The 27,882-nt window shown below is 43.5% G+C and overlaps 3 protein-coding genes across 3 annotated transcripts in view; 2 read left to right on the forward strand and 1 right to left on the reverse strand.

Moving 5' to 3' along the window:
• LOC135909284 (zwei Ig domain protein zig-8-like) overlaps positions 1-2,703 on the forward strand; it is a 266,552-nt gene extending 263,849 nt beyond the window's left edge. Inside the window, exon 6 of the mRNA XM_065441214.1 lies at positions 2,379-2,703. The gene's annotated coding sequence lies outside the window, so the exon portion shown is untranslated. The remainder of the gene's footprint in view (positions 1-2,378) is intronic.
• LOC135909271 (acetylcholinesterase-1-like) overlaps positions 1-27,882 on the reverse strand; it is a 651,651-nt gene that overhangs the window by 512,077 nt on the left and 111,692 nt on the right. The gene's annotated exons all lie outside the window — the stretch shown is intronic.
• The window catches only part of LOC135910208 (uncharacterized), a 67,720-nt gene continuing 67,550 nt past the window's right edge, over positions 27,713-27,882 (forward strand). Inside the window, exon 1 of the mRNA XM_065442263.1 lies at positions 27,713-27,777. Coding sequence (XP_065298335.1) covers positions 27,713-27,777 — 65 coding nt within the window. The remainder of the gene's footprint in view (positions 27,778-27,882) is intronic.

Below are 27,882 nucleotides of genomic sequence, written 5' to 3' on the forward strand. Positions count from 1 at the left end.
GAATGCGCAACTATTTATTTATTTATTTATTTATTTATTTATTTATTTATTTATTTATTTATTTTTGAACTAATATTATTCCTCGATCTAACACAATAGCTTTCGCAACGAACGAAGAAGTGGTATTGGGATCTCACTTACGTACTTAAAATGCTTGTAGCATGCATTTTCAGCGAGAAATAGCATTCGAAAAGGAAGAGTTTCGCGCTGCAGGAACGCCGTACAATGTGGTTACAACGTAAAATTGCGATTTGGACGCATTTTTCATTGATGAAAACCACTTCACTCCACAAAACATTTTTCGCTTTCTCTTGTCAGTCGATTCGCCCGCGTTCAGTCATCGGCTAGCTTACTATTCTACAGTATTGCTAGTGCTGTTCGCGCACGTATACACATTCACCGCTTTTCTCTCTCTTTTCATTGTATTTTCCTTTTCCCTCCCATAACGTGGGGTAGCCAACTAAGCGCTTTTATTGTTGACATTCCTGCCTTCTTACTTTATTTTCTCTCTCTCTCTCTCTCGTGGCAGAGTGACTGCGCCGTTATGGTTGTAGTCCCGAAGTTGAGCTCCTGGACGGAGAACAAGAGTTCGTAAAAGGTTTATTTAAAAAAAAAAAACGTCGCGTGGAATTCTCTTTACTGACTTTGGTGCTTTTATCGATGTGCAGATGAATGACAAGTTTTTCTCTCATGTACATTGTGTTCGTGCGAAGTTATCCAGTGCGCTTTATATATTTGATTGTACATGAATTCAAGGCTGAGAGGACTGTTGTTCAACGTTCCATTCTTCTTTGTAAGCAGAATTATCTTTTACTTGAAAGTTTCGCGTTGATGCGCAAGCGTTAGGATGCACAGGAGGACCATACCTACACGGTCACTGAGACCGGTTCGCTTTAAAACTGCAGCAGACACAAATACCTTTCTGCGACAGCAACAGATGTGGCTACTTTTTTCCTATTTTCCTCTTCCTACTCCTCTTTCCCTTGCGCCATGCCTCTCTACAGCAAAACTGACTCGCTTGTTTGATCATGCTGCCTTTCCTTTCCTCGCTTTATCCCCCGCTCGCTTTGTGTCGATGTTGTAATGTAGCTTTGTTGCAGTTGCCTGAAGCGTATTTATGTGAGCTGACAACATTTTCGTGTGCATTATGTGACCTCTTTCATGACGTGCCTATTCTACATTTTTGTAAGCTGATTTTAAGTTCCAGTGTCTTTTATGTGATGTTGTTGAGCTGTTTTAGTCCATTTATTCCACCTGATTTCGAATATGACTTCTTAGTTCTTGTTACCTTTCTTCAATTAAGTGTTAGCTTGCAATTTTATTTTATTTAGTACGTATTACTTGTCTGTGAAAAGCAATATTTGGCACCGTCCTAAGTTGCTGACACCTCTTAAATATTATACAATAAAAATGGCTAGCAAGCTACAAGTAATGACATAACAAAATGCTAGAATCGCCTAGTAAGCTGACGAGGTGGTGCGCAGCATTAGAGCTGTGCTCACCACAGCGACTGGTACAAGAGGACACAATAAGATGGCGAGTTAGGCTGGTTGGTTAACGTTTATGTTTGAAATTATATTGAAGTGTACATAAGACGGGGACACAGAAAGGGACGTAAACAGGACGGCGCTTGACTCTCAACTGAATTTATTGATGGACAGAAAAATATTTATAAAGATGTTACAGTATTCTCACGCAGGCGCAGCAAAACAAGATGAGACACTCATGACACCAGCGTCTAAACTTCAGACCCCTCAAAACTCTATCGTAATTGTTGTCCATCTAGATACGCATACTCTTTATCGTGCCGCGTAATGGTTGTCTGACTGACGCCGCCACTACCCCTATTTCTAGTATGGTATGCCTTAACTATTTCACGAGTTACTTGATCTTTGTGTCTAAAAATAACCTGTGAGTCACTAAACTGTGGCTTACACGCACCGTTGCTGCAATTTCTGCAGTGCATGGCTAGGTAAGTGTAGCTTGTGGATTTTAACGATGCATTGTGCTTCCTAAGTCAATCGTTTACGTGTCTGCCGGATTGCCCCGCATATACTTTACCGCAAGGGAAGGGAATCACGTAAACCACAACTTTCCGCATTTAACAAACTTCTGTTGATTAACAGAACAACACCTTGGTTCTATTGCTTTGTTAACGCACGGGCAGATACGCAATCTATGTCACAGATACCCTATCTGTGTCTCCTTCTTATGTTCGCTTCAGTCTAATTTCAAACATGAAGAGGAGGCACTCATACGATTAGCGAAAAGAAACACAAACAGAAAATAAGAAAGGAAGATAGCCCCACAACCTTCAGGCAAAGAAAGGGGAAGACATGGTTTATGTGCCCTCTTCTTTCTATCTCTTCCTTTTGCAGGTCTGGCCGTCTCAGCAAAAGCTCATATGGGTTGCTGGGTGCCGTTCAAGCGCATCCAATCACTTCCACCCCATCGTTCCTGCTGAAAGACAGTGTCCGTGTTTGTGCGTGATATGATGGAGTGACTCAGCACTCGTGGTTCATCCGGCCCGGTTGGCAGCGCTGGACCCGCAGTGCGCCTGCTCGGCGCCCGCACGCAGCAGTGCCGCACCGCAGGGCTGCCGAAACGGTGCTCTTGTAGCAGGGACGATTTCGTGACGCCACATACGAAAGTCGGCGAACGCTAAGTGGACCTACTGCAAGCCGGGTCCTAGAGACGCTCCTCGCCTGCGAACCATACATAACCTGTGCATCACACGTTTCAATGGAGAAAACGTACATTCCAGGACGCTCGAAATGTGCGCAGCAATTCTCTAGCCATTTGCGGTCCCTGCGCCGAGAGCTCTTCTAGTCATTAGTGAGAAGTCAAAGAACACGTGAGAAAAGCGGGGTGGCATTGTGCACTAATGGCCTGGTGGTAGACATTTGTCATAACTATGTTACGCTCTTGTATTGTACCTTTCTTTCTTTCGAAGAAGAAACAAAACAAAACCAGACATTTTAGAATGTCGATTTTATTCATCAGCGTCAAGCCTTGTAGGCGGTATTCTGACGGACTCGACAAAGCTACAAATTCATTTTGTCACAGTATAACTTGTGGTTGACCCTTCGTGACCTATTTGCTTTTGTGGTGCCAACCAGACAAACAATGAAATAGAAATACTCCATGCGGATGTTTTAGGGCTGAGCCTATGGCATTTGTTTCCTGGGTGCCCCTTCATACTACCTTTTTCATAACGAAGCTGCGATTTTTTTTTTTTTAGCTGTAGAGCCATACTGGTTCCACGTGCTCGGTACAAAGGAAAAATTTTGATCCAAAGGTATGTTATTTCCGCGATCTCATTTCCTAAAGCTATTTCCTAAATGACTATATTCATGGTCACGTTGGTTATCTGTGAAAAACATAACTTCAGCTGTCATTGGCATGTAGAGTAATATTCACCGGTTCGCATAAGTTTCACCCTACACACGAAGTTCGTCTACGGGCCCTGGATTTCGTAGTCCATTTTTTTGCTGATTGCGGGCTGTCTGACTGCTCGTTCTACTGCAGGCGCTCGCGCTTACGTTCTGTGCGTTAAAGTTCTCCTGTCATGACGAGTTTAATTTGAAAAGCTATGAATAAGCCTGCTGAAGAAGTTTATTATTGATATATAATTGAGATAAAAGAATGCGCTGAGTGGCCAAACAGAAAAGTTTTTTTTTCTTTGCCTTTCAAGAAACTGCTCGTCGGATACATGCTCGCTTCGTGTTACCTTTGAGCAGACCATTTCCTAGCATTGTAGGCAACTTGTGCTCATCTGACGAAAACCTGCTCACACTATTAAAAACGTTAAGGCGCACTTTACGAAAAGGATGTTGCCAAAAATTGGCTTCCTAGAAACCAAACCGGCAAAGAGATGATGCCCATTTCACGTTATTCCAAGATCCACAAATATCGTGCTATTCTGTTAGTTTCTGTCGAAGAGATGTAACCGGGCGCATGTGTGGTAAACTCGTGCGTAGCGCAATGGCACCTCTCCTTTCTGTCAAGCCGATAAATGAGATGACGTTGTTCTGGTCAGGATATTTGTAACTAAATGGCTTGTTCTTCAACGCTTGCCTCATGTATGTATTATTTAAGGGCGAGCGCGTTCTGAAACTGTTTTTTGAGAACGTCGGTTAAGAGTCATGTTTAACACTTGATGTAAAAAAAGAGTTAAGTAGATGTTGGTTGTACATACATGATCACACGTTTTTGTGAAATAACAACTGTTGAGACTTTGTAAATAAAGAAAGCTATGTTGACAAACACTTGTGGTTTCTAGTTTGCTCGGGTGCGTGTCCGCTTTCGTTAGCGGTAACACCAATGTGTGCATGGGAAAGAATTTACTTCAGAGCCATCATATAACACCTTGTTCGCTAGAAATTTTAGCAGAACTGCGATTGTTTAAAAAAACTTGTTAGGAAGCATGAGAGTATATATCCTCGAAAACAGTAAACAAACTATGTGGCATGACTTTACGTCGTATACGTAGAAGCAGAGATCTGAGAATATGGATTTAGTCATAACGTGCGGCGTTTAGGTTTCAGTGTTTGTCGACTAAAAGGGTAGGAAATATATGTTTAAGGAAAGGCAGAAGAGTCGGCCTGTGGTAAAACATCTCAGCTTACTGTATATGGAGGGACGAAAAATGAACGAGGGCTTATTAATAAATACTTACTAAACTATGCATCCTCTGATATTTTGCGCTAAACCTTGTCATTGGCGTAAACATTGACGTGAGGTAAGAATGCTTTATGTACCATGCTTTCTGTATATACATAACATTGTTGCTTTAGTTCTGAAAGTGAGATTTCTAAAAGTTCTGAAAAGAAATGGGTATTTGTTTCATAAAATCGAATGCATGTTTCTATGATTGATTTGTCCAGCGCATGCTATTGCCAGAAATGTCCATAACATCGAGAAAGGAGTGGCAAAGGAAGGTACGTTTAACACATTCCTACGTGTTGTAGTTGTGCATGGGGCCTCATTATGTTGTGATACCACAGGATAGTGCATCGTGCAACATTGCAAAAGTAGCACGCTTTATTTGTTAAGGCAAACACCCCCAACACAGCATCGATTGTACGGCTGCTAAAGCATCGAAGACAAGCAGTCAGCTTCGACGAGGAACCTATTGCACGACTTAGGGCGCTGTGCGCCTTTGGTGCGCAATCGGGCATTCCGCACATGAACCTGATGTAACCGTGAGGGGGCACTTCTCTTAATAACAGGCCTGGTGGATACTTTTTTTGATTCCCGCACCTGTTTGCTCCGCTAAGCCACCAGGACGTCTGCCTTCATCATAACAGCATATACATATATAAATTACATTGCAAAGAGTATACCATGTTGCACGGAGAAGATCACGAGAAAAGAAATATTTTCGAGCCCCTGTAGTAATTCCCAGCGCCGTGGCGCGGATAAAATGGTCTATACATACATACATAGACGCATCTTTCCAATGTTCTTTGTTTGTCTTAGAACATCTTACGTTATTCGCATGGTGTGCTACCGGCATTTAGTGGGACCTGTACGTATGACCGTTTCCCTGACGGAGCAGCAGATAAAATACCCATATAATCTGACCGACAGCGAAAGCAGCAACGCACAAAATACCTTAATGACACACAAGTGTGTGTGACCGCTTCGGCCACTACATGGAGTTCTACTTGCAATAACAAAAACACTATAATTTAAGAGCACAAACAATAATCTCATTAACGGATTCCGGCTTAAACGGATAACACTCCTGGTGTCGTACTCCCGAATTAATCTTGGACATGTACGCGGGACAGTAAGAGGTCACGACAGCGTAAACGCCCCAACTGTTGCAGCTCTACAGTGCCGGCGTGAAAACCTCAATTTTGCCCTCATCAACCTGTTGAAGTCCGCGTTCGCGTTCTGCTCCACTTCTTGTCGTTGCTTTGTGTACTTTGTTCATACCGGTTCATAACATCACTTTTATTGTTTGTTTTTCCCAATGTTATATTTGGTACAACCATTAGAGGTTATGAAGCACTGCAGGTAAATCATGTTATATTAAAGAAGTACTCTTTTCACAGCGCAACATACCTGTGGCACAACCGAGTTGCTCAGACCATCCTCAGACTAAAAGTGCATGAGTCCGCATCTGTAGGGCACAGTAAGAGTTTACTTGCATTATTAAATGTCTGCAATCTTTAATGTCTCTCTTTTCCTTCTGGCCTTAAGAGAAAGCTTTAACTCGAGGCCTCCGATCTAAATAAATGAGAAAGGAGAAATCATTTCTCTCATTAACCAGTGCACCAAATTTGATGAGGTTTGGTTCACTTAAGGAACAAGTTAAATTCTAGTGACTGTTAGTTGCAAATTTCTTATTTATTATTTTCGGAGAATGAAACTAGAAAGTTTATAACTATGTAGCTCAACAATGAAAAAGGATATCATAATTCCATTCACGTAATAGTACATCTAAAGCGGACAAAATTGATGTATTATACATGGCTCCCAAATGGACCACTAACTTCCGAGAGGATTTTTTTATAATTCCTTGTAAACAATGTAACACATTCGTGTAAGATATAAATTGCTAAATTAAATTTGTCCGCTTTGGGCGCTCTAACGGATGCAGTTTTCAGAACTGCGATATCTGCCATATGGGCTGAGCAACGAATTGGTGAGCTTTGTGCTCCTATTCTTTTTTCTAACTTGCCACTTTTCGAAAAATTTGTTATGAAAATTCAGGCCCTAAATCGAAATTCCGCTTTCAATATTCCCTATAATTTGACTTTCCTCTCAAGTGCAACAAATTTCATTAAAATTGGCCCAGTGGTTATCTCAGAAAAGCTTTTGTGCGTTTTACATGTATTTGCATAGGAGGTAACGGAGTTGAGCCCGAGCTAAAGCAACATCCGTGTTTCCTCATAAACTGACCTTACCAGACATTGGGTTTCCATATTTGCTGCACAACTCTTGCAAAGGACAGAAGGAAACTACGTAATGGATAGGACAGAGCACAGAGCGCTGTTTCATCAGGGCCCTGAGCCGGCTGTTAACACCTACTCTTTCCGAAGATGTACCGACCAAAGCAACTGAGAACGATTAAGCATGTATATTCATGACACTAACATTGGCATTACGATTGCATGATGCTATATATGATGGCATCATAACTATACTTTGCCGCTACTTGCGACGCTACCAGCCTGAGCATTTAAATTGCTCTTCGGTCTAAGCGCAGTGCATTTAAGAGATCTTCCACGCTTGACTCAGAAAGCGCAGTCAGTGACTAAAGAGAAAGCATATGTTTGCGATACTCTCTCCTTAACGAAAGAAAGAAACCTTACTGGGCAAATAGACTTTCCTTACCACCATCCACTAGTAGGCAACAACGAAAAACAAAAAAAGAATAAGAAGAAAGAAAGAAACGAAAAGAAAAGAAAAAGGATTACTGATTGGTCGTGCTCCGTTCCGAATTCACGAAAGTGAAGTCTTCGTAGGTCTTTCAGATGAAAGGGATGAAAAAGGCAAGAGTCTGGCTCCATGACACTCAAGGAACGCATGCACAAAGCGCACAAAAGAACGACGTTTCCATGGAGACAGATGGGCTAAAACTTTATTTATTTTGTGCTACAAGCTTGCACAACGTCCAAAAAGCCCGCCATCGGCGGCGAGCAAGCTCGGCTCTCTTTCTGAGCTCATTTGGGCTGCTTGTAAATTATTCACCAGGGTTTTCTCTTCGGCTCGCCATGCCCCAACTTTTATTATCGGCGATGCGGGCCTCGCTACATGCAGCTGAGTCCCTAAAGGCTCGCTTCACTGCGACAGCGTGCGGATGGCCCGTGGGGAATGATTTTTACCGCAGATGCTATTAGGACAACAGCCGCGGCATGTGCCGAAAACCAAATTTAATCTGTTCCTTCTTCCCATACGTGCTCTGTCGTCTGGCCAAATATCCCGCTCTTCTTATTATTCAGGCGCCGGATTCATCGTCTCGGCTAGGCTTCGTCCTTTGTCTTTCGTACCGCGGACGCAGTGAAAAAAAAAGAAAGAAAGCTGTAAATCTTTAGAATATGCAATGCTTTAGAAGCAGAGGCTCGATTCCTGCGTTTGAACTTTATACACACATGATAGAAAAGTACAAAACAAACGTTTTTGTGCTGCCGGAACTTTCACACGCATTAGCAAGAAAATAGAGATTCACAGTGCTCCAACTTTGCTATATCTGACTGTTCGGTAAATCAACGAATGGGCAAAGAGAGGACAAAATACGGTATTTCTAATTCCCTGCTTTATATGCACAGCCATGCATTCTTGTTTCATTTCTTTTGCAAATCGAACTTGAACAAACTGCTCACCATGGATAAACTTCAGCCCATTTCTTTCTTATGTATCTCTGAAAAGCTCAAACTCTATTTTTTGCACTAAACAACCCGTTAGGCAGCATGGATATGCGATTATGCTTACTGCGAAACTTCAATACTTACCGTTGATTTTACAATTTCAATTAATTCAGCATATGGTTTGCTTTCTGCCAGCGTGACTTGTTCGTGGAGCTCGGATACAGAGGAAGAAATCTTCTCAAATTCAAGCTCGGTTTTGCTTCTTTTTCAAAAAGAGAAAAAGAAAGAACATTCAATTTTGCTCATAATTCAAAGCTGTGACACGATAGGTGCCACAATATTATGCGCAGTAAGCCTTGCTCAATTTCCTGTAATATCCCATCGAGTAAACAATTACAGAAAAGCGCGAACAATCCCCTTTCGAGAAGAAAGCTTTATTGCGGGATGGCTGTTTCAGTCACTTTCGTTTCTGGCAGTGGCAATACTATAGGCAGTGGCAAAGTGAGAAGTGAACGTTTTTTTTTTTTTTGCTCCTCTTAGCTAGCCTGCTTTCCGCTTCTTATTGTTGGCTTCGTTTAAGTATTTTTTTCTTATTTTTTCACCTCGGAGTTGGTTTATGGGAAACCGCAGGATGTGGCGTCGATCAGTCAATTATTTTAGCGAGCATTCAAAAGGCTACACACAGTATTCGCCCAGCGCAGCGTTCTACTTTGCTGTTGCATTGGCAAAATGGCTGCGGGTCTTTACTTCCAATCTACGCAGGGCACTTTTTTATTTATTTATAAAAGTCTCACAGAGAACTTCGGCATTTTACGGCCGAAAACTAGTGGATTGACTGCAACCGTTATCACAGCCACTTGGACAGTGAGCCCATGCATGATATTCATAGCTGTAAAGTTAGCATCATTCTTTAAGGAGGTGTGATCGTTCTTCATGTCGGTTACATCAAATTATTCTTTAATAAAGGAAATAGAAAAGTACTGGTGCAAATGGCCAATTTTGCTTTGCGTTTGCAAATTCTGTTGGAGCTGTCAACTATGAAAGTTCTTGGCAATGACGAGCGGATTAATATTATTCATGTGAACATATGTAAAAACATCACAAAGAGAAAGATAAGAAAGTGGTAAAGGGTGAAAAATGAGACGAATAAGATTACACCAGACAGCCATACGCAAAATACCAGCGTTACAGACGATAGTCTATATAGTCCCATGGTTGACAAAGCTTGCAGTACAGCTTTGCGAGCCTCATACCGAGTTGACGCATGACACTTCAGAAACAATATGTCATTAAACACAGTTCGTGCAAGATTAAGTTGTTTAAACTTGCTAAAGAAGTTTCAACAGCTTAATCGTATCAGCTTCGTTAAGTTCAACAACTTAATCATGAAAACGATCGTTGAAGCTTGCTGAGCAAATTTCCACGATCAGCGTTAACAAAGAGCAAACTCACGGCCGTTTATTTTTCTAGAATAGCAAAGAATTCTCACCGCTATATTATTTATATAGGTTGGTGTAAGTGAATATTGCATAGCGTGTGATGCTGGCTACCCTTTCTTGCTTCAGCAGTGCACACTAAACTCAAGGTAAACGGTAACAGCTTAAACGGAATTGCTGGTTAAACAGAACAGGCTATCAGTTGGTTGGTTTTGTATTTAAACGGTGTAAACAAAGCTTTCGTTAATTGGAACCGAAATGCTAGCAATATCCAATAAATGGCATCACGGAATCCCCTCTAAAGGCTTTTTGTGTAAAAGGACCTGATCTCTCTCTCCTTGCTTTTTGTTTCTTTTCGCATCCCCAGTGTTCTGGGAAGAAAGCCGTTATTACCGGACGTGCGACATGTGTCGAGCATAAAGCGTTTTCTTGTCATCTTGAATAGCGAAGCAGTCATGGTGACTTCTCTGGCTGCTGTTACTAAATTTTGTCACTCAAAACCAAGCAGCTTTGCACAGTACCAGTTGCGCCCTCGATGTGTGCGCCGACAAAGTGAGCAATGAAGCGAGAGAAGTTCCGGAAAATAACTGTAGTGATAATAACTGCTAATCGGCTATCAGACCTCGGTTCACGTTGACAGAGGATCCAGATTTGGTGCATGCATTAACAGTATTTTCTTCTGTGTGTAGTAACAATACGACGATGGTAGAAGCGTAGACTGACCTGGCAGCATGCAAGCATATCTGCGTGCAGGAAAACCTTCACTAACCTTCTTTTTTTCTTATTCCGTTGGTCTCATTGCCACTTGGAGAAAGGTTAGGTTCCTTAATTTATTAAATCAGTTCTTCTGGACATCCATTTATATGGATTCGTAGACAGTCCCTGCTGAGTCGAAATTAGCGGTCGGCGACATTACTGGGTGTAGAACCAAGTTTTAAATGGTAAGCACATTGTCATTCTCTTTTTTTGTGTGTGTGTGTGACTAGCTCCTCTTGTCACTTATTAATGCTCAACATTTCTGACAATGGTGTTAACAAGAGGCCGTGTGACATATCGGGTTGCACCCCTGCACCACTTTCTGGGTAAACGGCCACTCTTGTTATGCGAAGCATATCTTTCCGGTCCCTTGATTTTGCCCCTAACGAGGATCTGCTGTACTTGAAGGTTAGGCCGGCTCGAGCAGGCAAACAAGAAATACCAAAAATAAAACAAGTAAAATTCGGATGGCGGCAACACACGGTTCACGCAACTTTTTGGTAAGAACATTGTATCTCACAAAAAAGAACACACATGCAAGAGAAGAAAACATTCACGCCAAATTAAAATAGGCGCATTGTGCGTCCCAACAAGCACATAGAGCTCGTGAAGTACTGAAAGATTTAAAAAATAAATAAAGTGAAATTAAATAATGCGCGCACACTCTCGGCTAACATTCAGTACAAGTAAGCAGCATTGCAGCGGATGAGTATGCACGTAAAATTAGTCCACGCAGATAACAGAGTAATTCTGCAATTCTAATCAATTCCAGTAATTGCTGTAATTCCCAGCTAGTTTTGTTGCTTGCAGCATTTCTTTCAATTAATGCAGTGCCAATATAGATATATATATATATGCTTGTCTTATGGTTCCAAGCAGAATAACGTAGCATTTTCGGTTTGAAAATACCTTACTTCTGCTGCTGTTCCTAGAGTTTACGCACTGTTTATCCAGCCTGTGCATTGTGCTTAAGTAGAGAGGCTGACGTTTAGTGGCACATTAAGTTTTATTTTGAGTCAGTGCGCGATAAAAACGAGTTTTGACTACCACCAAACCTGCTAACATATCAACCCTAAGATGCTTAAAATCCTTGGGAATGACACCGAGGAAGAATTGCGGGGGAGGGAGAGGGGATGGGGGGGGGTGGTTGGTTTAAGCTTGCTCTGAGCAGACACTTTTTGAGGGATACATACGCACTACATTAACATCCTTTTTAAAACGCAGCACACAGGCAGCAGCCAACTTAGAGCAGCAAATTCTGACCAGCAACAACTTATTTTTTGGGGGAGTCAGTGTTACTTTACTGGCAAACTTGTGGTTTCCGATTTCGCTCGCTTCAGGAACTTGCTCGAGGCATGTTCGAGGCTATGGGGTCCTTTAACTACCGAGAAACTTCCAACGGAAGTTCGAAGACCAACCAGCAAATATTTTCCGCAAGGAGAATTTATTTTTTACTAAAACTTGACGTAACATTCGTAAAGTCGTTTAGAACGAACCCAAATTCCTAAAGTTTGCGAATAATTCGGGAGAAATTGCACCTATGGACTACCTTTTTCGAACCATGCTTCATTGTTTAGACAGATAATTGATGCAACTGTTGGAGCTATAAGACTTAGTTCTGTTATCAATGTGCGCCGCCTTTGCTATATTGTGCTCGACAATGTTTCCTGTATGCTACAGTGCTTAGGAATCCATGCAATAAAAGGCCATAGGGAAATTCACTTGTCTTTATTTTAGGCGCATCATGTATTAAAGCGTGATTACTTTTATGCATTCACATAACTGCTATGCAGTGACACCTGAGAGTACCTAAAGGTAACTCATTTGAGTGGGTGTGATTGCGAACGTATAAAGGTCAAGGGGGAAGTAACTGCATATAGAGTTCTTCGTTAGCGGTAGTAATTACGTGTGCTAACTTGAACATTCGATACGGTCCCTTGCACAGGCGATGTAGAACGCGCACGTGTAACTATAATTTTGCATAGGCTACCTGTGCAAACATGAATTCATATTCATGACTCAGCGTTAACTGATCCGCGGCGATTTCCGGTAGGACACTTTTATGAAAGCCACCCGGCACTTTAGCGGAAACTTAAGCGATGGAGGACAGCTCCTGGGGAGGCATACTCAACTTCCGCCCCACCAAAAGTACATAACTGAAGCCTACCACGTAGCACACAAGCGTGACTTGCCGTATCAAACGCTCGCGCTTAATATAAGTAAATACATCGCTGTAATTTTCTCACATCGCCTTTAGTTTTCAAGATGCGTTATAAGGCTTATTACGCCCATGGTGTAACGACATCAGTGCAATCCCACCGTGTTATAGGAGAGTATCTGAGTGTTTTCAAACTCTCTCATCACTCTTTCTACCTCAGTCCTATTCACGCAGTGCTTACCTGTTTTCAGGACATATACCTCTCTATGAAATTCCCAATTTAGAAGAGTGCGTGCCTACACTGTGGTGGAGAAAACTCAAACAGCGGCAGGGCAAACAGTAATGTTAATATCCTTTCTCCAATGGCTAAGTATTTCATTTCTTTTCTCATGGCATTTGCGTATTGAATAAAGGCGTTACGATAAAGTAAAACTCACTCTCAAAGCTGGTCTTAGGTTACTTGTCGCGCCTCGCTTACTCTGATACGTGAATACACGACGCTCACAGTCACGTATGTATACAGTGCTTAAACTCAAAATAACTAGACGTTCTCCTTCTAGGCTTCAAATGGCAAGATCCTTCCGTGATGCCAGCGCAAAATTTGTTAAACAAACTTACAAAACAATTTCGAACTTTCTGAATGCTGACTTAACCAATAGGTTAACTTCCTAAGAAATAAAATACCATTTCGCTTGCGGGTAGCCTTTATTTATAGTCAATGATTCTTCGCTCATAGCCGTTTCTTCTGCTGTAGTCTGTCTTGAAGCTCTCAAAGTGAAATATTAGGCTAAATCAACATACACTGTGCTGACTGCCGCCTGTTTTAACGCTGCACTGTCTTTCCAGTTTTATCGCTTATTGAAATCGGGACCCGTGAAATCTGTAAAGAAAGAACAATAATGTGGCTTCCCGCATGACTAAACGCGGACGGAGATACGCATGATACAGGCACAAGATCTTGGCATGTTTGCGGTTCAGCTAGCCTTAGAGTGGAACAAGGACGAAGTACTACAGAGAAGCTACCAAGACAGCTTCTGGGTGGATGACTGCACTCCCGAGCTTCTTTTGCGATATCCGCTCGGTATGATGTTCTGCTCTGATTCGTTCTTACCAAATCATGCAGCGGTCGCAACTAAATAAAAATAAACTTTTGCGTGATTCATTTCTTTAAAGGGAGATAACGTTATTAGAAGGCTGCATCTTTAGAAAAATTTTACATATTGGCAGCTAAGCATAACCTTCTGCAGATAAAGTCTTAGGCCCTCGAATATTCTATCATAAGTTAATTTAGCCATGCTAAAAGCGCCATAACATTAACACAACACCTTTACTAAAATTTGTAAATCAGGAACTTACAGGACTCACACTGCAAAGCTGATTTTTCGAAGTTACGCTTCATTTTCTTCCTGGATTATTATAAGTTCAAACATAAGAAAAAAATATTTAAGTACATATGTATATACGCTTATAATACTGACGACTTGCCGGCATTTATATGAAATGAAGTGACCTTTACTTATTCCTATGTAAGATAAGCCCTGGGACTTTCACAAGAAAATAACTAAGTGGTAAAAAACGTCGCACTAAGGCATTCGCTTTTAGAGAACTTGCACACAGAACTCAGTGTCTACTTTTAGGCCGAAAGGCTAAACGTGCAAAAAAAATCAATAGCGCTAACAATGAGGCTGTTCTTGATTGCAATGTTCCTGCTGTTTTCTTCGAAATTCTTGTCTGTGGACACACGAGAACGTTCCCTCTAACCGATGTACTTCGGGACCTGCACCACTTAGTAAATCGCATATTTTGAAAAATCGCCCCTTTCGGATTCCGGCGCCTCTATAGTCTCACGAATGCAGTGTACTTTCCCACAGTCGCGACATTCTGTCGAACTTTTTCAGACAAGCTGTTTTGTTAGTGTGGTTGATCTCTCAGCCTTTCCTCTCCTTGCCGCATGTCTTTTATTCCATACACGACAAAAAAATCGTGATGTTACTAATGATGAGCGCTATATACAGATACGTGGCATTCTCTTTTCGACAATTTTCTTGCGGCCTCCAGGCAATACTTTCTCGCACAGACGTAACGCCAGACTGACGTGCAACCTTTTGCATGTCATCCATTTGCGACACTGGGCTAGTTGGTATTGCATCCTGTAGTGGAAACAGCGCGAGAAACGAGGACTGAGACACACACGTCACGAGCGCTGACTACCAGTCGGTTCAAAAGTGAAAAATGGGCTAGTTGGTATGTACGCATGGCTAAATTCAGAGCGTGAACTTCTGGGGCACAAACTAAGGCACAAGAAAAGACAGGACACTTTTCACTACAAACATACCCACTTACTGCAGTCAACAAAAAAGTTAACTATTCAGGTTTAGTTAGTTGAGCAGCTGACAGCGATAATTATGATCTCACTTTGTGTCCCCTGGTCACATAAGATATTGCACAGGTAGTCGTCGCGTGCCTCCCAGTGCCTAATTTTAAGCAAACCATCAAGCTTAATTTTCAACACCCTGTATATATATATATATATATATATATATATATATATATATATATATATATATATATATATATATATATATATATATCTTTATTCCCTGCCTTCCTTTGGATACAATTTTGCCTACTCCCTCTATGATGAGTGGTCAACCAGCAGTACTGCATATGGTTAACTTTACTGCTTTCCTCCAATCTTTTCCCTGTTTCTTGACAAACTGTATTACTTTAACGTGCACCGAAATGTGAGAACACAGTCGTATCTGTACTCCGACTCCACTGAAATGCGGCAGCGATGATTGGTAAATTGAGACCCCAAGCCCTCTGTTCAAAGCAAGACGCTATAGACGTGAGCAACCTAAATGGTGTTCGGTGAAATGGAAGCTAGCGCGCTATGATGTCACTCGTATTCAGCACCGCATTCCACTATTTTTGATACTTTGCAACTGACAGGAAGCAGGCGTCGAGTGCGGGCACTGCTTTCATTTTTTATTGCTTTGCAAGCTGACAGACAGCCTTCACTGTGAGCTCGGATTTTTAGATATATCGACTTGCCAAAGTTGTTTTTCGTAAAATTCACCTTCAGCGCATGGTCCGCCGACAGGATGTGGTTTCTTCCGCGAAAGCCGCTATTGGCGCTGAATATTTCTCGAGGCCCTCGAGTACTTCACTGACGTTTCGCGTATGCAGAGCGGCCGTTGCCTCAGTGAGCGGGAAGTGCGATACGCTGTTTTCATGCAATCGCTGAAAGCGATGAGCGCGGTCGCCTCGATTAGCATACGGAAGCGAATTCATTTGTAAGCTGCCGACAGGGGTGTAAGAAAGAGGAAGAGGTTTGCGCGGCAAGCCCTTTACCCCTCTCCCTTACTTTCCTCCCATGCGCAGACGCTGCTTAGGCGGTAGCCTAACAGCGCCGACATCTGTCTGCGCGCGGTCCATACATGGGAGACCGGTTCCCTACGGAACTAGACCGATGTGTTCCGCGGACGCTAATGGCTTTCCGAGATACGAAGGTCGCAATTACGATCCGCTAGACTCGCAGCGGTGCGTTCCCGGTCTCTACGCAGGCCTTCGACGATACGCTGCCGCTTTTTCCGCGGGAGAAGTGGCTGCCGAAAGAACCGATGACGGTGTCGTTAAGTATGCCGCATTTTCGCGTCGAGGTGTGCTTTCGGCTGAAGCACCGAGCAGTTAAGAGCAGGCGTCAATTAGCCAGGCATGTTCGATTCGTCGCTGCCAATAGCTCACGTGCTTCGTCAGTCACTTAAAGCGCTTGACGTGATCCTTCGAGTAGCTCCTAGATCCACTTAGCGGTGACGCAAGGTTTCAGAAATCACCTACCGTGCCATAAGCGTTTCGAGATTCTGAGAAACCATTAATCAAACTATTTTTCTCTCGTTGACTACAAGAGCATAAAGGAGCGCCGCTCTACGCCAAAGTTTCACTCTCGTATCCAGTGGTGCCAACTGCTGTGGTCGTTCAAGATGTCTGACCTCTAATAGTTAGCGCGTCACCAAGACAAAAAGCGGAAGTTTATAACTGGAGCCACTTCCAATTACCTTGGCACACTTCACTCATGTAGAAAGTTGTTTTGCTACTTACGACAAAATATATCGCGTTCAGAACAAGCACTTCTTTGTGGATGACTCTCTCACAAAAGCCTCGGCCGCTCTTGGACAAAGGTATTCCCTTGACGCTCGAACTAGATTTGGTTATCCAGCTATGAATTTATACCATAGAAAGGCATGGAAATTTCCTTCATCACTTCGTCGAGACCAGTTTTAAAATGATCAAATTAAGAAGTTGGGTAGCATACTAGGGCGCACAACACACTTAGTCTAGCGGTGGCTGCGCACTCCTTTGGAGGAGATACGAGTTTGAATGGATGACACTGGTAGTTATCTTACGCAGGCATGAAAGATTCAATTTGCATCAAAGTGCTTCAGTAAATCAATGAATCATTTGATTATAGTTCATACAAAGGTTAAAAATTTTCTGGAAATTATCAAACAAAATTCATTATTCGCTTCTGTTGACCTAAAACTAAAATAACCTATCAGGAGTAGATTTCCGCAAGTTCCCCCCTTTTTTTATTGATATGATATAAGGAGATGTTGGCGCACAATTTAAGGTGCCGGCTGCTCCTCATCTCTTAAGTGGTTCCGTCATACATCTTACAGAGTTCAAGGTTACATATCAAATAGTCTTTTCACACAAGCACCAGGACTTATCACGCAACGTTTCCACAGTAAGACTATGACGTAAGGAACACATGGTACATACAATATACAATGTAAATGTCTCCACACTTATGTAGATTAATTGGTTATTGATTACCTACTATAGAGGCATAGAAAACATTGCAGTTCAATGAACGTGATTGGAGAAAGAGACACGGAAAAAGCTACGGTGCACGTGATGTCGAACTGTCCTCTTCAACTTTTGAGTCGCCTTTTGGCCACAACGTTTTTTTGTTTTTTTTCAGTGTGGCATCATCGGCAGTGACCTCGCTGACGGTCCCATTGGTCCACTCAAGACACTGCCCAGACAATTCAGATACCTCTGTATAAAAATACGCTGCACAAGAAACACGGATCAATAGCTCCTAACGCCACTCTAGCTGACTGGAACTCAACCCTTATCTCGAACTGTCACCTGCAAATTTTTGTCCATTCCATGAAGCTCCGGCTACCACTAGGCCTCTGTGGCTGGGCGTAGCATTCACAAAGACCTATTTGTTTCTCATTGGAATGAGCTAGACACTTTTGTGCGACAGATGCGGGTGTGAGGAGTCTTCCGAGCATCTACTCAGCATCTGTCCCCGCTATTACGATTGGTGACATCTGCGAGGGGCGTTTATAGTGTACGTATTATTGCAATGAAGGAGCAGTGAGTAAGCGATGCGGCTGAGGTGAAAGTTTTATCAAAGACCAAACTCACGTTAGCCGGCTGCACTATTTGTTCATTTATCTGCCTGTCAGCAAACACTAGAGCCTCCCCTTGCGCATAAATTTGTGGTTCACCATCGAGGGACGATTACCTACTCCGTACTTCGTCGTCGTCGTTTGCTCGACTGCACTGAAGTCGCCTGCTCCATTTTACAACAGTATTTTAAGGGGGAATGGGGAATGGGGGGAATAGACCCATTTTCTTTTATTTCATTACTGCAAGATAATACACACTGTGCGAAGCAAAGCCTTGCAGTGGCAAGCACGCAGGAGCTCTCGAAGCCATTGAAAAATGACGCAAAAAACCGCACCTTTTGGCGTTTAAAAATAAACATAAGATGGCGCTTTTCTCAAAATCACATTTTTGATTTTTTTCCGAACTCTGATGTGCCATTTCTGGAAAGCTATCCTACCAATTACGCTGATATATTCTCAGATGATACTGAAATTTGTAGCAAATAGTCTGAATCTAAAGCTTTGAAAAACTGTTTCAGTTATAGTTCTAAAAAATAATTGGAAAGTCCCTCACATGGCGTGAAAAGTGAGGGCAATATTTTTTTCTTGTGAGATGAGTGTATGAATCCAACTTTTTCAGATTCTAATTAAAGCCACTACCATGTTGAATTATTGTGCAAAATTTCAGGATCATACTATTCTTTGTTTCTGAGAATAGATACATTTAACTTTACACTCCAGCCTAAAATTTGGTTGTCAAATAGAAAAAAAGATAATAGAAAAGGCTGCAGCGAAAGAATGTTAAGCCAAGTGAAGGCGAAAAACATTCTTATTCAACACGCAAGATTTCAAAATAATATATGGAACAGTCGTTGAGATATAAAGGTGAAATCAAGATGATCCATTTGCCATTTACCCTACCATACCCCCTTAAGTGAGGTCATTCTCACCGTACACCAGCACCCCCTCAGCATGAGTCTCCTTGGCCTCTCCTGGTTGTCCCTGGTTGCGTTCAAAAGCAAAAAGCGGATCACCGCTCATGCTTCAACTAACTTTCTCGATGCACGCTGCCATGTTTATTTTAATGTCTTAGGGATGTTCCGAAATATTATATAGAACAAATTTTTATATTCCTCTGAACCTTGAGAGACGCGCGCTGTTTTTGATGCTGGCCGTGGAAGGCAGCTTGAAATTTATGGTTCCAATAACACAAACTTTATTAACGCCCCTCGTACTGCGTATCACGTTGGTTTATCTGCATTCAAGATGATTCAAGGTGACCAAAAAGCTACCTCACTATGAACGGCGACGGTAATGCGATTAGCAGTGAAACAATGTAGCGACACACCGTATTTCAACCGCAAAAATGCGTCACGTATGAGACATATATGCAGCCGGGCTCTTCTCGCTGCGTCATTCAGCGGCACCGCAGCGAAGCCAGCGTGTGGCGCTTGTGTGAATGTGCATTCAGAAAAGGCGGATTTGATTCCGCACAACACCAGAAAAAATTTTAATAGCGTTTTTGCCATTCAAGAGCACTACAAAGTAAGTGGCACATAGTTACCCAAGTTGGCGTCAAATACATAGTATGCACGTGAAGCCACATCCGCTGCTGTCGTCTGCTTCCACCATCTTGGGATTACCTTATCAATAGGCACGCGCATAGGCCTATAGGTTTCCCAAGATGGCGCTGCCGTAAACCGGAAGTCGCGGAGTATCATTGAATGACGTACGTGCATACTATGTGTAGGTTCACTGAAGCGCGGCACATACACAGTGGCACCCGCCCAGTGACCTAAGCAGGCACCAAAAAATTCACGCAGAAACTCGTCTGGGAGTTGTCTAAGTATGCGTCAGCATTGTGCCACTTGGTCATCCTCACACAGCCCGGTGTCATCACCAATTTAATGAAACTTGATCCAACCTACATCAGCCCTTGACGGTTGTTTGTTATCAACATTTTCTTTTTACAAAAGTAATCCAGCGTTACTTTTTAAGACGAGAAGACAGAAAGACATTACAGGACGGGCGCTGATTGCGCCCACGATCTCCCGTCCTGTCAAGTCCTTCTGCGCTCTCGTCTTAAAAAGTAGCCCTGTATTACTTTCGCAAGAAAGAAAAATAAAGCATCACCACCTAGCCCCGCAACGTGTTTTGTTAACCGAATTATCAACGTTATCGAACTTTATTGGACTCTTTTCAACCCCTATCGGTCGGTATCGACATTAGCGCAATCAAACAATACCCCACCCTTATCAAGTATTATAAGTGCTTATCAACCCTATCGAACTTTATCCGACCTTTTCAACCCTTATAGGTGCTTATTAACCTAATCAGAATCGCTCCGACCATTATAAGCTCTTACCAATATTTAGCACATTATCCATCCGTGTTGAACCATTATCAACTGTGGTCAGACCCATATGACCCCTCTTCACTCGTTATCATCCTTATTAGCTCATTGACTGCATATCTGTGCGTGTTACGTGACGTATAGCGTGACCCCTTACAAATCGATTGCATTTCGTTTGGAAAAGGAAAGCCCAAACAGAAGGCGCATGCCGCGACGTACGAAACGCGTGGGGTATGTGGCTTCTTTGGCATTAAATTTTTGCAAAAGCGGAATTTAGCTTGTGTCTATAATGCTCCAAGTCGGCTCTACATGTGATCCTAGACATGGCATTTATTCTACCATCACCAAATCTAATCTTTCAAAAAAGCCCTCATAGAAACTGTTTTCCTTTGGCATTTGTTATGTATCGCCGGTAAAACACATTCATAAGGCTCAGATACACTCACCTTCTACAAGTGTGAGTGTTTAGCCCAGTGGGTAAGAGTAAGATACCCAGCTTCATAGCGCGGGGTCGTAAGTTCGAAACTTACCACCACGAACGTTTTTTTTTTCAAACTTATTTTGTTTTGTACATTGATTTCTTAACAGCAACTTGTCGCGCGTGACAGACGGGCGTCGAACGGACGCGTTTTCTCGGTTAGGCATACAAATGGTTACGCATTTAAAAGGGTCATTGAAGAGTGACAGGTGCCCAGTGGCGTACAACCAGGGACCTAAGCTGGCGTGCGAGAACTTCATTGCAGAGTGGCTCATACCTAGCGACCAAAGTTGACGTCAGAGAGGGTCATTGAAGACCATCACGTACCCAGAGTTGCCTACATAACCAGTGGCCGAAGTTGGTCCAAGGGTGGATTTTGAACCAACCGTCGGCAGGCCGGTGTACTGCCCATTTGACCATGAACTATCTAGTAACCTAATTGACGGAAAAGGGGTTACGAGCGTGCATATGTACATAGAGACAAACTGCCATCTATGGTAAAAAATGCTATAGCAATAAAATACGTCGGCCCTGACCGAATACCTCGAAAGCAAAGATAGCGATAGATGCATTACTTATGTTGCTGAAGTCGATAGAGCTCGGGGAGCCAATGTCTTTTTTTTTTCAGTGCCTGCAAACAGTTGAAGGGTCTTTACCGCAACGGGCTTGTGCATACAAGAGTACAATCATACAAAAAAACAAAACAAAGGTAAACCTTATCATTTCCAGTAATATTGAATAACAAAACGATCATACATAACATCACTTTATGTAAGGAAAGGAACAATTTGACGAACCTCCTAAAGCATCTGCGTGAAATATTTTGAGCGTCAAGCTGCACAGAAGCCGCGTTTACATCTATGTGATGTAGCATGTCGCATTGTTTAGTGATATAGAGTGTAAGACTGGACTAGTTAGTCGATCTTCATAGCAAAGCAGCGCAAGAATAACGGCTAAATAAGACAGACAAGTACACAGGACAGGCGCTCCCAGCGCATCATAGTAGTTACTCTGCGATAGTGGTTGCATGTGGCACATTCTCCTTTGCACAAAAAAAAAGGAGTTGCAACCGGTTTCCGGCTAATTTCGCCCCTTCGTTGTATGGAGGATAGCACACGGCGCCAGCCGTCTCTCTCACTCAGCATTTACATGCACTATCTGGAAACGACCTACAGCGTATCGAACTGACACCCCCCAGCCACATTGATGCGATTCGTCTTCCTTGCACATTACCTCGGCTTACGTGAATTCCATGCGTAATAAATGCTACGCGAGGAGCCCCTTGTCTCGTTAGACGTTAGAGTAAACGCTGCTAGAGAGAGTCTGTATACTGTAGTTTCCTCTTGATGATGATGATGATGATGATTTATTGGCATTCCCCTTGAAACAGGGCGATGACAAATAGTCACCTAGACTGCTTGAGCTAAGCTGGTATGCTCTACATGCTCTTCATTGTAGCATTTTTATATCTTCGTAATTCTTTTTTTCTTCTTGCTCAACCTCCACAGCAGTTAGTGACACAGCTGGAGCGCTTTATCTGGCATGCCCCGTCCGGGACTGCGCTGCGCGACAGATCGGCCACTAACTCCTGACGAGCGTGTTTCGGGACGCTGCATTTTAATGCGGGCGGAGAGTTAGTCACGTGATATTTTTCATTTTTCAGGGGCATTCAAAATGAATGCCACCAACAAAATAATTACTGGCAGCTGCTCTACTCGAGACTGTGAGCAATATGCACTTGATTATTTTCCCACAGAATGGCCCATGTTTTATAAAAATGCGATGCATGACAGCTGGGACACCCTGTGCGTACAAAGCGAAGTACAAGGTGATGTAGAAATATCATGCTTGTATGTGTGTATATATATATATATATATATATATATATATATATATATATATAGATATATATATATATATATATATATATATATATATATATATATATATATATATATATATATATATATATATATATATATGCATACTTTATTACTTCACTCTGCTTGTATCAAAATGTGTCACATGCAACCGACGCAGACAAGCAGCGATTTGTGTCGTTCCTGGCCGGGCGGTGACGCGACGGCTCTTCGTCGTGCAGTGGACATCTCGGATAAGCCAGTGTGTGCCATCTTAGCTGCATTATTAAAGAGACGCTGGCTCTGTTCTTTTGTAGATAAGCTCACAAGAAAGTGCAAGTTAACGATGACATGCAACAATGAGACAAAGTGGATGTCTGGTGGCATGTTAGAGATGCAGCGATGAAGTCAGTCGACGAATGAAATTTTTAGTGACAAGTCAGACGTTTTCGAAAACACGCATGCCTCATAAAATGTTCACCGTATAGCTGCAGACAAGATTGGTGCAAGTAAAGGCACTGAACGATATGTCACCGTCCCTTCTGAATGACAAAGTTCTTGTTTTTTTTCATGCGTGTATAACACTGATAAGATAAATATGTGAAGCTACTACTACTGTGCATAGTATAGTTAGACAGAAAGACACCTCCTTGAGCGTTTTCAGGTAATCATTTTTTTCATGTACTTTAGACAAAAAAAAATATAGACTGTTACATAATGAAAAGTGACAGCCTCAGCAAAGCCTTACCAACGTAATCAAATTTAGGTATATTGACACGCGTACTTGCTTGTCTTTATCAGACGACCACGTTTCACCACCTAACAAATGGTATCGCACAGCGCAGGGCGCGCCTGCATGTATCAGAAGTTTCTGGAATGTTATCGATGGATCCATCCGCTGTCTGTGACCGAACGTTGTGTAATCTAATCGGATGTGTGCGCGACGCGAATAATGTTTGTGGAAGGCACGCGGGCCCCAGTGATTACTCTGGAACATTCGACGACTGATGTATAAAAGCGGAGGCGCTTGACCCACGGATCAGATTTTGACGATCGCCGACGGTGTTCGCCATTGTCGCCGTTCTTTAAGTATAGCGTGTTTTTGTGGGCACAAGTTCGCCCAATAAAACTTAGTTTCGTCTTTCACAGTATTGCTACTGTGTTCTACATATGTCACTCCATGTAACATCTGGTATGTCAGCGGCGTATGTCATCGCTTGCGGCTGAGGCTGCGGTGATTCAGGGGCTACTCCGAGTTGTTGTTGGAGCTCCTCACGGACGGCGCCGGCAATTGAAGCCACTTGAGGCTGTGATGAAGGGAACAGCTTTTGTAGCTCTTCCCGCACGACCACTCGGATAGTCTCGCGCAGATCGTCGGTGGCCGGTGACTGAACTCCGACGTAGTTTGTCGAGTTAGTTCGACGGTTGAATTGCCGGTTCCGCATTTCCAGTGTCTTCTCGATGCTAGTGGCCACGCGAAAAAATTCGTCGACGGTCTTCGGTGGGCTCCGTACCATTCCGGCGATAAGTTCCTCTTTTACACCACGCATCAGTAGGCGGACTTTCTTTTCCTCGGACATTTGCGGGTCGGCGTGGCGGAATAGGCGGCCCATTTCTTCTGTAAAAATCGCGGTGGTCTCATTGGGCAGCTGCACTCGGGTTTCTAGTAGTGCTTGGGCTCGTTCTCGGCGTACGACGCTTGTGTATGTCTGCAGGAAGCCGCTTCGGAAAAGACCCAGGGCGTTAAGGTGGCTTCTCGGTTCTCGAAAGACGTCCTGGCAGCGTCTTCCAATGCGAAGAAGACATGTCGCAGTTTGTCGTCGCTGTTCCAGCTGTTAAATGCAGCGACCCTCTCATACGTCTCAAGCCAGGTTTCCGGGTCCTCGAAAGTTGAACCGCGGAACGTCGGCGGCTCCCTGGGCTGCTGCAGCACGATGGAGGACGTTGGGGCTGCCATTGGGGTTGCCTTGGCCACAATCTTCTTGGTCTTCTCAGGCAGAAGTCCATGCACCGGGGGCAGCTGTTGAAGACGGCGGCTTGCTCGATGGTCCGGAACTATGTTGGTGTTCTCTTTGCAGTCCTGGCTTGGATCACGGCTTGTCGGGGGCGTCCGGTACATGAACGAAAAGCACCTCCACCAGATGTCACGTGGAGTGACCGTATGAAGAACACAGTAGCAATACGGTGAAAGACGAAACTAACTTTTATTAGGTGAACCTGTGCCCAAAAAACAGGCTATACTTCAACGGCGACAATGTCGAACACAGCCGGCGATCGTCAAAATCTGATTCGCGGGTCAAGCGCGTCCGCTTTTATACATCAGTCGTCGAATGTTCCAGAGTAATCACTCGGACCCGCGTGCCTTCCACAAACATTATTCGCGTCGCGCACACATGCAATTAGATTACACAACGTTCGCTCACAGACAGCGGATGGAACAATCGATAACATTCCAGAAACTTCCGATACATGCAGGCGCGCCCTGCGCTGTACGATAACATTTGTTAGGCGGTGAAACGTGGCCCTGATACAGATAGGCAAGTAGACGTGTCAATATCGTTCTTACGATGGCCCTTTTGAAGTCTTTGTATTTCAAGGGTACATATTGTGTGTCAATATATAGGTTCCATTTTATCTCTACAAATAAATAAAACGAAAGAGAATTGGGATTGCTAGTGATAGGCATTAAATTATTTCTGGAAGAATGAGCGGCCTAAATCTATTAAATCAGACATTGAATGCCTTGAAAAAGCCCTAACGTAGACAAAGTGACAGCTTTCTCGCGTAAACCAGCGTCATTAGGTCTATGTCTAGAGCGGAAGAAAGAGTGGCTGAAAAATGCTCAGCTTTATGCCTGAATAGATCCGTAGTTCTCGCAGCTGAATTCTCCAGATAAATTAGCCGAGACTGTTTAGAATCACTCGTGTTCGTTCATATGTGCCATATTTTATGCACCCTGCAAATATTATGCTCATTCATGAATTCTATCACTCAGAGCACTCATAGTCATGTTATTAAGATGAACATCTGTCAGTTTGTCTTGTTGAGAAAATGCAGTGCAATCTTCCATTAAATTTAATTGTGACGTTATTTGCCGGTCTTGCCAGTTACATTGTTGTGCTCTTCGTCAGCTCGTTCCAGTGAGAGTTTCCCTCGGTGGTCTACGGCTCGCGTAACGCAGTTGCTCCAGGACGCCCTGCACAGATTCGGCGACTGTCGGCCACAAGATCACTAAGGCCCCCTTTCTGCACCTACCAGCCAGCACACGGCCACCTCTAGCGGCCACGCTGTTGTTGGAGAGGAACCGTTTTTCAGTTAGTCCTTTGATGTCTTTTACGTCATGAAGAAACGTAAACAACGTGGGACGCGGCCACGGGCTTGCGGCAACGAAAACATATCATTTAGTGCAATAACTTGTGCTGTCTGTTCTAATTCATCAAAACTATGATGTCGTGATCAAGACCACAGTAGGATGCCTGGCTATTCTGTAAGTGTCCGCCCAGTGGACACGTCATTTTCGTCTGCTGCTGAAGTTCTGATTGGCGGGGCTGGTGTAAGCGTCAGAAAGAGACAGGGGCCTTTGGTCAATGAAGACTTCGGTAAGAAGGACATGTCCGATAAGTGGACACATATACTCCGGGGTAGCCGGGACTCAACCTCGATTTTTTGAGTGACCATCTGCATGGCAGATAGAAGCCTAAGCCAGCTTCGTGCACGCACGAGCCTGTTCTCTCTGCATGTCATGCCCTTACGCTTTCTTCTGGCCAAAGGTATTGAACATCTGAATGCATTCAACATTTAGCAGTTAAATATTTCTGTATATAAATCATGTTGCAGATTCTTTCATTACCCTACCGCATGAACGTGTTCTGTCCGTACGTATGGAGACAATCTAAGATAAATCGAACAAACAGAACTGCGTAGCATAAGCATGAAGAAATATAGTCGTTAGAGCAGTAGTAAGGTCACGGGGTTAATAAAGTTCAGTGTGCTTTAACACGGTGCGCAGACGTGCGAAGCTGACAGCTAGAAAGCTCGGTTAAAAAACCTCTCATGGCAAGAGGAGAGTAACACGACAGCAGTAGGCTCAAGATGCCAGATAGAGCCTCAAACAATACAGTAGCAAGAAAGGCAAGGATTCCCTCAAAAAGTGGTTGGCCATGGGAGGGGTAGAAATGTTTCATTTAATCTATCTCGAAACACCCAGTTTTTAGACGGATACGGCGCAAAGTAAAATACTTGAATGCTCGACAATGATGTACGACCTAAAGCAGCCGACGCTTTCCACCCGGCAAAGGGCAGTAGCCTTAAAGCTAGGGATGGTCCTAACGCTCAGAGTTTCTTTTTATTTATTTTTGTATGCTACCACGCTCGACGAAGAGCAGAGGGCCACGCAAAAAGTAACGCCGGCCGATCGACTTTCAACACAGCGCTTCTATTGTAGACAGGCAGTTTGGACTATCGCTCATCCGTTCGCTGTCGGTCGGGACTTTTTCAGCAGGAAGAGAGGAGCCTCACCCGCGTTTAATTGACACGCGTCTGCTTATCTTTCGTGAAATTAAAGCAACTACGCCGCCACTGTCAAGCCACAGGAGTGAAGGTAGAAGTAGAGCAAAAGAATGTAGAGAAACTTTTGTCGGCCTGGGGAGCCCTGGCGGCCTCCGGACGCGATAGGAGTCGGCGTGACGGCGGCGGGGGTAATAAAGCATGTGACGCATGCGGTGCAGTCGCAGCAGCGCTTCGCTTTGAACAATAGGTGGCGGCCCGGCGAAGATCGAGAAAAAGAGAGTGGGGGCCAACGAAAGAAAGCACGCTGGCAATAAGGTAGCAAAGGCCCAGCACCGTGAAATAAAAGCGCTCGCTCGGGAAGCAAAAGCGGGGTACGAAAGAGGAGTTAGACAATTTATGGCCGCATCTTTCTGCGACGGTGGACAAATAGAAAAGGGCGTATGGCTGTAGCTGGCCTGTGCAGTGCCCCGAACGGCAACGGCGGAGGCAGTCACGCGGCGCAAGCGTGAGGTGCATCGCATGCTGGACTGGAAGCCCACTCTGTTCGTCCATTCGCTAACAGCCTGACACTGCGCGGTACCACACGCGTTCCAGCCGGAATTCTTCAACT

The sequence above is a fragment of the Dermacentor albipictus genome, chromosome 1 (assembly GCF_038994185.2).
Source record: "Dermacentor albipictus isolate Rhodes 1998 colony chromosome 1, USDA_Dalb.pri_finalv2, whole genome shotgun sequence".
Lineage (NCBI taxonomy): Eukaryota > Metazoa > Arthropoda > Arachnida > Ixodida > Ixodidae > Dermacentor > Dermacentor albipictus.